General features: G+C 39.7%; 2 protein-coding genes and 1 long non-coding RNA gene across 6 annotated transcripts; all 3 read left to right on the plus strand.

Moving 5' to 3' along the window:
• The first annotated feature begins 2,355 nt into the window (after positions 1 to 2,355).
• On the plus strand, positions 2,356 to 3,504 carry LOC308385145. 4 transcript variants are annotated; one of them, XR_013969464.1, is made up of 4 exons: positions 2,382 to 2,446; positions 2,591 to 2,677; positions 2,761 to 2,920; positions 3,263 to 3,504. It is a non-coding gene; the product is annotated as an uncharacterized lncRNA (long non-coding RNA). The 4 variants fall into 4 exon arrangements; XR_013969465.1 differs by having other exon boundaries at positions 2,432 to 2,446; positions 2,591 to 2,664; XR_013969463.1 differs by lacking the exon at positions 2,591 to 2,677 and having other exon boundaries at positions 2,356 to 2,446.
• Positions 3,505 to 5,244: 1,740 nt separating this feature from the next.
• Positions 5,245 to 6,860, plus strand: LOC308384563 (protein S100-A10-like). Its single transcript, XM_080863091.1, has 3 exons — positions 5,245 to 5,402; positions 6,319 to 6,468; positions 6,603 to 6,860. The coding sequence occupies exons 2-3, from the start codon at positions 6,340 to 6,342 to the stop codon at positions 6,762 to 6,764; spliced, it is 291 nt and encodes a 96-aa protein (XP_080719217.1). The 5' UTR covers positions 5,245 to 5,402; positions 6,319 to 6,339; the 3' UTR covers positions 6,765 to 6,860.
• A 5,448-nt stretch (positions 6,861 to 12,308) lies between these two features.
• Positions 12,309 to 14,361, plus strand: LOC308384565 (ictacalcin-like). Its single transcript, XM_080863093.1, has 3 exons — positions 12,309 to 12,373; positions 13,675 to 13,820; positions 14,034 to 14,361. Exons 2-3 carry the CDS (start codon positions 13,683 to 13,685, stop codon positions 14,172 to 14,174), a joined length of 279 nt encoding a protein of 92 aa, XP_080719219.1. The 5' UTR covers positions 12,309 to 12,373; positions 13,675 to 13,682; the 3' UTR covers positions 14,175 to 14,361.
• Positions 14,362 to 14,950: the final 589 nt, after the last annotated feature.

Here is a 14,950-nt window from a genome sequence, read left to right on the forward strand (position 1 = left end):
AGGCCCATATGACAGAGAATATGCATGTTCTTTTTGTTTTCATATTATAATTTATATTTAATTGTGTTGTGGTTTGCAGTGTTTTGTGTTGTTTTCACTTTAAATTTGTAAAAGAAAAAAGCTGAAAATTTAAATAGTTAAAACTTGAAATGTGAATAGTTGATTTTTGTATTATGTGATTTATTTATTACATTTTATGTGGAGTGAATAAATAAAAGTATATTTACGGTGGCCCCTAGAGACAAAGCACATACAAACTTCAAATCACGTACGAACTCTGAAGCATGTACAAACTCCAAAACACGTAAAAACTCCAAAACACGTAAAAACTCCAAAACACGTAAAAACACGTACAAACTCCGAAGCACGTAAAAACTCAGAAGCATATAAAAACTCAGAAGCACATAAAAACTCAAAACACGTACAAAAGACAACAGAAGTGCTCCAGGATGCTGGGCGCAGTGTTGAGCCTTTGTTATCTTGTGGCTACACAAGCCAGCAAGTACCAACGACCAGATTTGGTGTGTGGTAGTAACAGGTAAATGAACTTTTTTTTAAATTATTTGAATATATATGAGTGCCTGTGTATAAATACACAAACAATACACACATTCTTTCAATTGTGTAATTTAAGTGATCTAGTAGCTCTGCTTTGGAAGTTCAGTTCATGCTAGAAATGTGTTTTGGAGTTTGTACGTGTTTTGTCTCTAGGGGCCACCGCATATATTTATATATAAACATATATAAATAAAACCACTTTTTTTACGTTAGTAATTCCTTTTGTGCATAATTTTATATTATTGTTAATAATAAATTAATTAAAGCAACAAAACAACCTGAAGAGCCGGTTCGGAGCCGAAAGAGCCGGCTCTTTTTAGTGAGCCGAACCGAAAGAGCCGGATCTGTAAAAAGAGCCGGAAGTCCCATCACTAGTGGGGGGGGGGGGGGGGGGGGGGGGGGGGGGGGTCAGAATGTGACCCCATAAACGACCTCCCTAAACCTGCTGGTCTGGAAGTCCAGCAGTTCATCTAAACAAAAGGCACTCAGACTAAAACAGATATAGATATGTTTATCCAACCATGAAACAATAAGATCAAGGACCTGATTCTGGACTATTGCGCCAATTTCAGGCTTAGGGTCACTTCTGGGGCAGTTACTTCATGCTGGCACCGCCTCGGGAAAGGTATAATAACAGGCTGTACCATCTCAGTTACGCTCTTTGCCCTTGCAATGAACATGGTGGTAAAGGCTGCTGAGGTGGAGTGCAGAGGGCCGCTAACAAGGTCAGGTGTTCGTCAGCCCCCTATCAGAGCCTATATGGATGACCTCACCATTACAACATCATCAGTCCCAGGATGTAGGCGGAGCTTGCAAGGACTTGAGAAACTCATCTCATGGGCAAGGATGAGTTTTAAACCTTCCAAGTCAAGATCTATGGTACTGAAGAAGGGCAAGCTCTCAGGAACCATTATTCCATCCATAACGGAACAACCAGTCAAGAGCTTGGGGAAACTCTTCGACTCCAGCCTGAAAGACTCTAATGCCATTCAGAAGGCAAATGAGGAGCTGGGAGTGTGGCTCATTAAGGTGGATAAGTCCGGCCTGCCTGGAAGATTTAAAGCCTGGATCTACCAGCATTCCATCCTGCCCCGAATCCTGTGGCCCCTGCTTGTCTATACAGTTCCAATAACTATTGTGGAATAAATGACAATCCAACAATACAAATCTAACAAATGCAATAAGCAAAAACTGGATTGTTCTTCAAAAAGACTGCCATAGCTATTCACATGTCTCAGTGTTTCCTCCACAGGTGGAAAGTTTCCTGACAGGTGTGTTCAATAATGACCTAACCAGCTCTCTGTTGGGTGTGTAGACTACTTCCTTATATTAAAATTCCTGTTTGAACAATGAACATGAGATATGCATGCCTCAGCTGTGTTTGACTCGGCCAATGTGTTTCATTACAAAACTGCCGCTTTACTTCAAGCTGTCGCTAGCAATCAGAAAGTGTTTCTTTTTGTCTTTCGTCAGATCTTTTATTGAACTGTGCAAGTATGCTCATCAACACTAGGCCAGGGGAAGAATTATAACTGCAACAAAGAAAGACCATTATTACCCACACCTGGTCAAAATGGCAAAAAGGAAAATCAACCATACTAAAATAAGTAGGCACACTATAAGTAAACCAGTTCTGAAACTGAAGCTACCAGTCCTGCAACAGAAATAAAGTATAAGAAAGCTATACCTATTTTAGTGATTGCAGTATAAGGTGGCCTCTTGAATTTGCCTGTATGCGAGGGCCTCCAGGATGGAAGCGGTTACATATTTTTTAAAAAATGCAAACAAAGTTGCTAATCAGGAAACAGACAATGGGAGTGTCACGAACACCCTTTTGAACCTCGTGGAGGTGGTTTTCTCTTCGCTCTATTGACTCTGCTGAATCCAGGTAGGAGCAGATTCTTCTGTGACTTTTTTATTGTTTAGATAGAAACTAGACAAATTTTGTTTCTTGTGGTTGAAGATTGATCTGTAATTATGTTAAACTGGCTGGTTTTTGGTTCTACTCTGACTGCATGTATTTTGTTTTAAGGTATTTGCTTCAGTGAAGCTGCTCTTCCGTTTGACATATGTAAAACTTTTAGTTAAGAATCACATTTTTAAAAAGTAAAGAATTATTGTAAGTACAGTCTATCTACATTTCTGTCCCTCTGCCGATGCATGCCAAGTAATATTTTATGATCCATTTTATTTCTTGTCCAGATTCTTGTACAGCACTGCAAACATGTCAGACCCAACAAGACTGGAAATGGCATTGGCTGCAATGTTCAGTGCCTACATGTCCTACCAAGGAGATGACAATAAACTGACCAAAGAACAATTTCTAAAATTAGTGAAGAATGAACTACCCTTACTTTCTCAGGTAAGGGAAAACATTGTACTAATTAACTGCAAATGATCACAATAACTTTGGTGACATCCAGACACTTTTAAAGTGCAATGTAAATGTTTAAGGCATAGTTTAGCATTAAAATCTAGCCCTACAAATCTATTGAGTTTGCAAATGTATCATAACAGCCTGACTAAAAGCATGGACCAAGAGATAATTTTTTTTAAATAACTAATTTAAAAAAAAACAAAGTATTATTAAACTTGGCACTTTTTTTGTTGTGCAAAAAAAGTGCAAAGTTTTTTTTTGCACAACAAAAAAACTTTGCACTTGTTTCACTTTCCAAGTTATTAAATGTTTGTTTCACCTTTGCAGGGAAAAAGTGAAGATGAGCTCTTCCAGTGTGTCGACCACAATGATGATAAACGTGTGGACTTTGAAGAGTTCGCCTCACTGGTTGCTGGTTGCGCCTGTGCAAGCCATGACGCCCTCCAAGAGGTCATGAAAGAACTGGACACAAAAGGCTGCCCAAAGTAAAGCACTGCTGATGTGGAAAGAAACCCAATATAGGCCTTCCCTGGATTCACATTAAAACAATAAAGTTTGTCAAAGTCAAAGATTGTGCTTGTTTTTTCTTTAACTTAAGGATGCATAGAAATGTTTGCTAGTTGTCTATTCACACCTCTGAACTAGTTGTTTCATGTTAGGATATACCCTTATTGTCTGCTTTTCTCACTTTACCCTTATCATAGGGTTTGAAATAAACCCTATTATAAGGTTAATGTAAAGGATTACTTTGCAAAAAGGTAATTAGATTACGGTTACTTCCCTGTTCTCTTCCACTCTATACAGCAATAACTGATATAGATGTGCTTCTGCCATAATATGTTTACAAACCCTGCCTGCAAATGTTCACGTTTTCAGAAAAATTGGAGATTAAAAGAAATTAACTGTCTCTTTATCTGAACAAACATTTTAAATGGTCTTCAGTTAATAGGTACGCTTCATCAGACACTAGAAGGCAATAAATTAGTTGCCTTCTAAATTGTTTATTACCATTAGTTGCACAGTAACCAGGTAGTCTCAGTGTGCAGCAAATGGCCTTGAGGTGCTATTATCTTTAAGAAAATAAATCAATAAATGAACAAGGATAAGTCTTCAAAACACAAAGCTTTCTTTATTTGGAAAAGCTTATACAACATTGAAAGTTACAGTAGTAGAATGAGGAAACTTTGATAATGATGACAGACATGGGAATAGATGCTCAAGAGTTCCCTCTGCTGGTGAGGAATATTTCATTGTGGTCTGACATGTTTTCAGTTTGATGGAAACTCAGTTTACAGCCCACATCAATGCTTCCCTGAGTAGCAGAACAGACATATGACTACATTGGTAAAACTGATACAAGAAATCACTACTAAGGGAGTCTGATAATAAGAAGAGAACTGCTTTAACCAAGAAACAAAACTCTGGAAATCTGGACTGACGAGTACTGTACTTGTAGCTCTTTCAGTTAAAATTATGTATTTATGGATAACAGCAAGAAAAATACCGATCATTGATACATAGCGTGATCAAATAGGTTAAAATAACAAAAGTTGAGTGCAGGAAAAATTGCAATGAGGTATTTTGGTGATTTTTATGTTCAATTGTGTCCTTTTTCTCCTTTGTTAGTAAAATGAGACACAAACCTCTAAAAAAAAAGAAAAAAAAAGACAGAACGGATCGAGTTGTTATTCAAATACAGCTTTAACACTTGGCTGCAAAGCGTGCCATTTGTAATACCCTGTTTTCACCACAATGTGGCACACTGTATCCACCTAGCTATCTGTCGTCCATCTTTGATATAAAACGCTTTTCAGGATAATAGGAGTAAAGGTTCAGGTTATGATAGGAATATAAATGCAGATAATATGAGACAAAACAGTCCTTGAAGCCACACTGGCTGGATTGCCTCTGTTGTGGATGATAGCTCTAGTTTGCAGAATTGAGCTTGTACTCAGCAGAATGCTGCTGATTGGCTCTTCTTTAGGTATCAGTTAGTCTTACAGGTAAATTACAGATTTTCGAAATTACAGTAAATACTTTTTAAAATCCCTTAAACCTAAGGTGTGTTTATTATGAGAGATTAACATAAAAAGGTAGAGCGTGTGTGTGGGAGGTGGGCGGTGGAGAGGGGCGGAGGGTCAGTTAAACCGGTAGCCTAAACTTTAATGAAACTTTATCTTAAATTCCACAAAAACGGCTTTTAGCTCTTCTATCAGCAGCAATAGTAACTTTTTCCTTGTTTTTAAATCAGATGACTGAACTTAAGCTAAAGTCGTACTAATATATTTACTGTCCTATTACAAACCTTTCCAGTGTATTAACTGTTCAGAGAGTCCAGCGTCTGCAGAGCCACAGTGTGAGTCAGTGCGCACAGCCAGGGCGGCGCCTGACTATAAAATCTCTGTTGCTTGTTGCAGACGTCTGAACATTTGCACCTCTTCTGTTGCCACGTCCCAGCAACTGTACGGTAAGAAACTTTCTGCTCTTGTCCTACAGGTGTGGCTTTGCCACGATGTTTTTTTTTAATATAAACTTTAGTTGCTAAAACATACAGATATACAGCTAGGAGGTGTGAGAATAGTGTTTCATACTGTTTAACCTACTTTAATCCGCTCCCAGTCACTGCTTTGTATTTACTGAAGCTCCCTCTGTGAATTTCTAACGGTATCTAACGGATCCGTGTATTTCCTCTGCTGTTAACTAAGTTAGGCTCCAACTTTTAGTTAGTTTATCTTGTTTCTTTCTCTTGTTTTCAATCTTTCACTATAATTACACTTTAATTGTTTTTCCAGTGTTATGATTATTTTTATTAATAAAATATATAATTAACATTTTTACATTAAGCTCTGATTCACATTTAAGACAGTTAACTAGGTCTCCATATAGTAAATATAAGCCTTTGTAAGGGTTTGGTTGGACTGTGGGCATGTACACACATGTGCTTGTTCCTGCAGTGTCCTATCTCATTACTCACATTGAATCCCACCATTTTGGGTCTAACTTTTTTCAGTTCAAGTTGTTCACATTTTCCATTCTCTTGCGCACAAATAACACACCCTCCCTCCTACTTCTCCTTTCTTTTAACTCTTACAGCTACAAAGACAGTAACTCAAATGTTGAGATTTTCTGTATTTTGCACAGTGGTTTACTAAAATTTCAATGACATACCTTTACTGTCTTCCCACGAGCATCACTCATCAGTGAGAAGTAAAACAAAGACCCAAATGTGTCAGTTCCATCAATAATGGATGAGTTTAACAGCATCTCAACCAAAGCAGCTTTCATAAATGCTTTCTATGGACTTGTTTGGAAAATGTCAGCTGAAGTTAAACTGACTTGCTATCAGTTGTCATAGTCAACATTTTCTGAACATTGTTTTTCAGTCTAAACACATTCCAGCAACCATGCCTTCAGAACTGGAAAACTGCATGGAAGGACTCATCAAGGTGTTCCACCGTTACGCCAAGGACGGTTCGCTCACCCGGCAAAACCTCAGACAGCTAATGGAGGCTGAGCTTTCCAGCTTCCTTAAGGTGAGATGAGACCAAAACGTAAATTGTGGAATCACACTGCGCATCATTTACACACTGTAATCCAATACTATGCCACTTCTTGTGCAATCTCACTGTTGCTGATGTATCCTCACACACCCTTTTTTTAAACACAGTCTCAAAAAGATCCTGCTGCTGTAGACAAGATCATGAAAGACTTGGACGCCAACGGTGATGGTCTTGTGAACTTTGAGGAGTTTGTTTCTCTGGTTGTTGGACTGTCTGTTGCATGTGAGCAGTGCTATCAGCTGCAAATGAAAAAGGCTGGAAAGAAGTAGGAAGTACAACAGTGGAAGAGAAGCGACCAAAAAGCATTGCTTTTTGTTTTGTTTTTTGTAAAGTTTTGTTCATTAAAAGTGCTGAATCATTTTAAATCTCTTGTGTCTTGTGTTTCCTAACTATCTAATCTTTAAGTTAGACAGATTTGTCCATAAATCCCCTTCAACTTTTTATACATGTGTTTTTTTTAAGCAAGCACCAGAACCATTTCCATTTGAGAAGCTGGTAAAGCTTAATCCAGACAGCTTTCTCTGTTGGCTTTGTAACTGAGTGAGTACTTTATGTTTCCCCGAGTGTTAAAGGGCAGATGAGCCACTCCCTCCCAGACAAAGTCCCTGCTTTATCACTGCTCTGAGGAATCTGCTGAATGTTGTAGGCATGAACACACCTCTCTCAGTGAGGCATAAACTCTCAGAGGATGTTGCAACTCTATGAATAAAACGGGTGATAACATTGCCTAGTCAGTTTGATTTGTATTTTGCAAGCCCTCAACTGACTCACAAGAACAGCACATCACTGTTCTTGTGCAGATCACAAAAATCCCACCATGTTTCATGTCTGGTGAAAGTTGAATAACACCAGAGAAAGAGGAACAAGATAACCCCTTCACCACCCGTCTCTCATTATTCTTACTGAACAGAACAAATATCTTTTCTCTAAAACGAAGTCTTCCAGGCAGCCCTACCTCTCAGGAATGCTCCAACAATCAAATCTGTTATTGGTAGACTGTGAGCCACTGTTTACTATGATGGCCTGCCGATCCCAGTGAAGTCATCAAAGCTTTTACTGCCTGAGAAAAGCCTGCCTGAAAGGCTAAGCCCAGGAGGAAGAGGTCTTCTTGAGCTCTTGGCAAACACCGCTTTGGGCAGGGCTTAACTACTGGTTTGTCAGTGTTCATGGATACTGGGAAAACACTGAAGTTGCTATGTGACTATGTGATGAGTCTTAAGTGTGTGCGTGTGTGTGTAGCTAAAGTTTGCACCACTTGGTTTACAGAAGCACCACACCCATGTGACCCACAGCTGAGATTCCGAGACTGCTGCTTTTTCAGTGCATTTCCTTGTGTTTAGTGCCTCCTGCAGGCTATATGTTTATCATGTTGCCTAAAAGAAAAGAAAATCATCATTTGTCTAGATGAATTACTCTTTGATCTTACCAGACGCTGATCGGTGACACCACTGTATGTGTCATGTCTAGTTTTCTAACACAGACTTTCTAATATAGTAATAATGAAATTTGTCGCAACATTTTTCTCACTGAAATAATCCTGCATGCTTTTGGTTTTAAAGTTGCTCAAGTCATTCCTGGCGGGGGCGTTCTGTGGTGTGAGTTCGGGGTGTACCAAATATTCACTGTGGCATGCCACGCCCATCTTGGACACACCAAAAAAAAAAAAATCCCCTCTCTGTGGAAACTTGTTAAACAATAACATTAATGTCCAAAACATACCAACCATCCCCAACGTCCAGTCTGCATGCAGATGTTGCCATGGGAAATAACTATTGTGAACCTGATACTGATTCAATTCACAGTTACATTTAGTTGTATGTTTTTTTTATTCCCAGTGTTCAAATGTGAGCATTTGAAACCAATAGACATTTAAATCCCACAGTTTAAAACCTATACTTGGCACTTTATCCAAAACATTAATATCACCTGCTTATTGTTTTGTAGGTCCTACTCAAGCTGCCAACACAGCTCTGTCCCATTGGACCTGCGTGTTTGGGAGAGGAAACTTTGTGTCCTGCTTGATTCATCGAAGCCCAGCCCTGCAGCCCACAGGACACAAAGTATCCACAGCAGGGCTGGGCTTCGATGAATCAAGCTTGTTCAAATTGCAATCTGGGTTTTGGAGTTGTACCCCCTCTTCTGCCTTCAGGGAGTGAAGGCAGAAGAGGGGGTAGAAGGTTATATTGAAAAAGGCAGGGTCAATACATTTCACCTGTCAGTGGTTTTAATGTTGTTGCTGCTGCTATGTAAAAATGGTAAATGGCCTGTATTTGTATAGCGCTTTACTAGTCCCTAAGGACCCCAAAGCGCTTTACACATCCAGTCATCCACACGCACATTCACACACTGGTGATGACAAGCTACATTGTAGCCACAGCCACCCTGGGGCGCACTGACAGAGGCGAGGATGCCGGACACTGGCACCACCGGGCCCTCTGACCACCACCAGTAGGCAACGGGTGAAGTGTCTTGCCCAAGGACACAACGACCAAAACTGTCCAAGTCGGGGCCCGAACCGGCAACTTTCCAATTACAAGGCGAACTTCCAACTCTTGAACCACGATCGCCCCAAAATGTGTATTTTATAACCTGATTCTTCTGTTTCACTTCTCTTCTGTTCTTTTATTGATAGACACACAGAGAGGGAGCTTTGAACCAGTTGAACTGACAGAAGTTGACACCAAAACAGGTTACCAAAATAAAGTGTCACGGACCCGGCTCTGGAGGACTCGGGGGTCCGTGAGCAGTTTGGACTGTTGTTGTTATTATTATTATGATTATTATTATTGTTGTTGTTATTTGGTGATGTGTGTGTCTTTCTGCACAATGCTGTGTTAGTCTGTGTTCCACTCATTATATGTATAGGCAGGGTGTGGGTGTGTACATGTGTGGCTGGAGGATGGAGAACAGCCACATGCAGGCCTGATGGGTGTGCCCCTGCAGGAGCACTGGCCACACCGGAAGTTCCTGCCACACACCTGTTGGTGATCAGGGCTCGTTGGGGGAGCTACTTAGGAGAGTGTTGGAGCTCCCACCGGCGTGGGATCATTGAGTTGTCTACCCAAGTTAGTGTGTCTCTGTCAGCGTACAACGGTGCTGTTCGTGTATGCCTGCCGGGGTTGGTGTTGATGGCTGTTTTTGTGGTTTTCCCCCCAGGTGGAAGAGTGGACCAGAACGGCAGCACACACAGGGTGTGCGAGAACACAACAGCGGGTAGCACGAGCACAGACGTTGGAGGGGAGCACACACACACAGGATTCAAGGGAGCAACGGGGAGTTATTGTGTTTACAGCCTTCGCTGTAAATAAAGTGCACTGTTTGTATTGCAGAACCATGCGTTTTGGGTCCTCATTCCCCCATATCCCCATGGTCTGCCAGCCAGACCGTGACATAAAGAGCCTATGACCTAAAGGTTTAGGTGCATACATGCAAACTGCAAACATGAGACAGTGGTAAAATCTAACCATGTACTTCTAGTTAAGTATGTTTTGAAGAATTTGCAAGTTTTCACCCACCTTAAAAAAACCTTGTTTACAAGGCAAGGTTTTCTAGCGCAGTGTTGTATGCAGTTTTTTATGTTATAATAAATTTAGTGCATGAAGTTGAGTGTTTTACAAATGAGGCACTAAACTTATTAATTGAATAAACAACAACCAGACTGGCTGTAAAGGCCTTGAACATCAATACATGGAAACATTAATTTACTCCCTCCAGCTAAAGTCATGACATATGAATGATAATATTATGCATGTCTTGTAGCCTTTCACTTCAGTTTTTACTTTTGATACTTCAGCTGATACAATGAAGATGATAGATGCACATATGCGTACATAATTTTAGAGCATCTTTTAGTGCAGTTCTGTTGAGGTCTTTTTTTTCTATTATTAGTGTTACCTTAATAAAACTCTTGAATACTTCCTCCAGTCATTTCCTGTGATTTGTATCTTAAACTGTCTCTGCTGCATACCTCCAAATAGTTTCCCTCAACGGGTACTTGTAGATGCATGACTTCATTATTTCTATAATCCTAGCTACAAGGTTCTAGGGTGACATTCACTATGCAGCATTTGCATGACGTATGTCTTTCTGAAGAAACAACTTACATTAGAGCACACATGGCTGGAGCTGGACACTAAAAATGTCTGTTTGTAACCACTAGATGGCACATATCTGTAATTATAGTGTTAAAAATTGGTCTGAGTGAGTGTGATTAAATCCACTCCAGTTGTACTGAACAAACAGTTTTGTGTGTATCACAGCTGGATATGACACAGGATGTGGTGACCATGGATACTCCCTCCATTATTTGGTAAATGTGAGTGAGTGAATAAGATCGAGAAAAAGGCGACAGGAAGATGTGTGACTCATGATTTCCACACAGTGAAGAAGGATGGCACAATGTTTAAAAATGCTGTGAATGATGGTGACAGTGAATTCTAACCTATCATCTGCTTTCAGCTGCGCTTTGAAGTTGTTAATTACAGGACTAAACAATGCCCAGACCAATGTCAGAAATATCTAATTCAAGTTATGCAACAGGCCACACGGACAGGGAGAAACAAACATGCAAACAGAGTTGCCACAGTGCAGCTTTTTTTCTTTTCTTCCTTCCTTCCTTTGCTTTTTTTTTGGACTCTGTGACTTTGGTTTTGGGGACATGACTATGAGTCACAGCCTCTCTGCAAAATTGTAAAGAAGAGTGGATCCACTCACAACCATAACAATCAGTGCTAGTGAGTCACTGTCCCCGTGTTTTTACTTTAACATAATGTGCATCTCAAACAAGTCAATAAAAAAGAAAATTTTTAATTACATACAAAAGAAACACACCAGAAATTAGTTGGTACAATTAAGGGTTCCTGCGATGCACGTTTTGCTTAAAACATACGTAACTGTTCATTTCTTTGGTCCTATTGTGCCAAGCGGTAAGTTTTTAAAAAGAGGAAGTGGGTTTGGTCATCCTGTTAGAAAAGTCAAAAAGAATTTTAATGCATTTGTAGAAAAACGGCATTTACATAATAGCACAAATGCTTCAAAATCATGTATGAAATCTTGTAAAGATCAAAGTTTCTTATTCGGGGCAAAATTACTTCTAAAATCTCTAAAAGCAGATCAAACATTTGTCCCATGACTCCACCACCAAAAGTCACAAGAAACTCGTTTATGACGGAATGAAATGTACGAACCAAACTGTGGACTTTCTTTTACAGAATTAACAAAAGTGACCTTCAAATGGAGCACAAAACGTGATTCAGTTCACATGTAAATGCTGCTTCCCTCCTTTCATCAGCAAAAGCCTCGAAGAGAGATGCCACAAAATGCTGCTCATGGGGTTTCCCCAAAATATAGTCACATAAAGTCAATCAAATGGGTGAAATAAAAAACTGTAAATCAACAATAAACATAACATTTTTATAGTCTTGAATCCATCACTGCAAAAAGGGTATTTTGTAAGACTGTTACATGACCATTATTTATTTAATTTACTTTAATTGTCCTCTTAAAGACACAGCACCCCAAACTTTACATTTCATATTTTATTGTCTTTTGTTCTGCAGCAATTCCAGATTCAAAAGCAGTCCTGAGATCATAACGTCAGAAACATTTTGTAAGACATGCTGCAAGTTTTTAGAATTCTCCAAATCCTCAAATTCAAACATTCACTGTAACAGCACACGAGTGTCGTGTTTGTTAAAGAATATGTTTTAAAAAAATGAAGGAAGGAGGAGTGGTTGGAGATGAAAGGAGCATTCTAGAGGGAGGGGGGGAGGGACACTGGGTGTGGTGATGTATAAAGCATCTTTGCCACCCATTGGTTCATCACAACAGCTCTACCAAGATCAACAGTAGCCTCCAATTGTCTTAAACCTCAGCACTGGTGAGTAGAAAATCCTACAAGTGCTTTTTTTGTTTGTTATCTGCTTTTATTTGCTCGCTCTGGAAACCTTTCCTGGGTTTTCTTGATTGTTTGTTTGTTCATTTTGATCAAGCAATGCTCATTACAGTTAGTTTTGTATGAATGCACATTAAGAATTAGCAGAAAAGTATTGATGAACTGCAAAGTTTGTCACATCCATGTGGACTTTAATGTTTAAACTTCTCTTCTTGCTTATGAAACTTGATGCTGCAAAAGACTGAGCTCATTTTGTCTAAATCCCACTAACTTGTTTGGAAACTCATTTTTACGGATGCATTAAAGGGTTTTTTTGGTTAGCAGCACCCCTCGATTCTCACCTTTAACTGCAACCTAATTGAGGAATGAGGTTTTGTGCTCTCTTTCCTTGTAACTCCCTTCGGTTTCCAAACTCTCTGATGCCAAAGTTTCCTCAGCTTAGTGTTCCCTAAAGAGGGGAAAGCACTGTATGACTCACAACATAACCACTAGCAAATCTCTTGGGTTTATACAGTCAAGTGGAAAGAACGCATAATTTAGATATACTATGTTAGAAGAACAGACATCTGATGTTGCTTTGGGGACTTTAATTAAGCTGCAACCTGCTTCCTTATCTCCTTCTGCTGTTGCCATAACAATGTCCTGTGTCACTTGGCAGAGACGCTACATTAGAGACCGCTGAAAAGGGAAATAAGAGTGGTGGGGCCCAGGTGGAAATCTTGAGTTTATTTTTATCAAGCTCCACTGAGAACCCAGAGAAATCTTGGCAAAGACAAACAGTAATATCAGCCACTGTTTTCTGCTATGACCTCCAGTATGCATTTGCACATACATATGTTTTACTGCATGTATACATGTATAATTCCAGAATTTAAATATATTAGCAATGTAATTTGTAGAAGTGGTTCAAAAGTAACTGAGTAGCTTCACTGCATCATTATTTTAGGCAAACCTAAAATGGACCTCACAGGGTTAAACGACTCAATCTCTTTCACTCTGGTTTTACCAAGCAGGCCCTGCCTATTCCCCTTTTCCCCCCTCGTTTAGTTCTAAATAATTCCTCGTGTTCCAAATATCAATGATGTCCTTTGTTAAGATCCTACATTTGACCACAATACCACGTGATTCAGCCTAATCTGCACCAGGTAATGAGTCATAGCAGAATTATGTGTAAACGTTATTCAGAGGAGGCATCTTTCTTTAATCAGTGTGGATTTCCTGTATAAACAAATACCACTGCAGTTTCAGACGTAACATTTTGTTTTCCTTCTGTCTCCCTAAACTAGCCCTAATCATGTCTGACATCCAGAAGGCTATGGCACTGCTCATTGGCGCCTTTCATAAATACTCTGGCAAGGAGGGAGACAAACTCACCCTAAGCAAGGGAGAGCTGAAGGAACTTCTTCAAAATGAGCTTGGAGACATATTTGGCGTGAGTGGTCTCTATCCTCCCTCTATCTCACACCCAGTAGGTTGCCTGAAAACACTGCCATACTGATGCAGAGCTTTTACTTTGAGAGAGTGGAAAATACACAGATTTTCCCCTGTGGTTTGCGCAACTATTTGGGCAGAAGTAGGCTGAGCAGTTCTTTGTTTTATGATCACTTAGTGTCTAAATTCAAGCTAACACTTTTCTCCATTGCAGAAATCCACTGACAAGGCAAAACTGGACAAGATCTTCAAGGATCTGGATGCAAACGCGGACGGCACTGTGGATTTTCAAGAGTATGTCACGCTGGTCGCCTGCCTCACTATGCTCTGCAACGATTTCTTCACCGAAAAATAAGGATCCAAGCGCCACCTTGCGGCCAACTGAGAGAGCTGCCGTTCGGTGACAGGAAGTGTCCCTTGACAGCTTTTTTGAAAAAGATATAAACACAAATATATGACACTGAATTCAAACTTGTACTGAAATCCAAAATGAAATAAATCTTTTTTTTTTCTCTCTCTGAAAGACTAGAGTTGCATTTTGTGCATTCTTTAACTGGGAGAACTATTTGTTCCAGTATTGAGCAATTGCAGAATCTTTGGAAGGCTTATGATAACAAGAATGTTTGCCTCGGAAATCAAAATCTTTCTATCAGCAGAGTTCATGCTTTGCAGCTGAAGTATCGTCTAAGTTTCCTAAAGCGTCTTCAGGAAAGGAGCAATACCACTGCAAGTTCTGACAGGAAGGATGTCACCAACGCTGACAGAGATGCAGAACTGAAAATATCTACCAGAGCAGGCTTTTTGAAGTTGCACTGAAGAAACTTTTGAAAGAAGCAAGAACACAAGCCTGATCTCACTAATAAAAAGTGAACTTCTTAAGCAAAACATCCTTATATCATACATCCTTAAATTTAACACACTCTGGGTTTCAGTTTGGCAAAACACATGTTGCATGAAGTTACTTTAATACTAGCAACTCATTTGAGCCCCAAGCCTTGAATCATTTGGGGTCTCAGAAAACTTTAGGTTTGTTTTTTTAGGGTTTTTTTTTCCTTCTGAAGCTTTAATAGTCTGAGGGCCTAAAGTGATGTTACGATACCCATGGCCATTGTTGAATCAGTTTATTGACTT

Source organism: Rhamphochromis sp. 'chilingali', assembly GCF_963969265.1.
Source record: "Rhamphochromis sp. 'chilingali' genome assembly, chromosome: 17".
Taxonomy (NCBI): Eukaryota; Metazoa; Chordata; class Actinopteri; order Cichliformes; family Cichlidae; genus Rhamphochromis; species Rhamphochromis sp. 'chilingali'.

Coding starts and splice junctions, on each gene's coding strand:
- LOC308384563 (XM_080863091.1), top strand. CDS start 6,340: ATGCCTTCAGAACTGGAAAACTGCATGGAAGGACTCATCAAGGTGTTC. Junction 6,469..6,602: donor AGCTTTCCAGCTTCCTTAAG/GTGAGATGAGAC, acceptor TTTTAAACACAG/TCTCAAAAAGATCCTGCTGC.
- LOC308384565 (XM_080863093.1), top strand. CDS start 13,683: ATGTCTGACATCCAGAAGGCTATGGCACTGCTCATTGGCGCCTTTCAT. Junction 13,821..14,033: donor AGCTTGGAGACATATTTGGC/GTGAGTGGTCTC, acceptor TCTCCATTGCAG/AAATCCACTGACAAGGCAAA.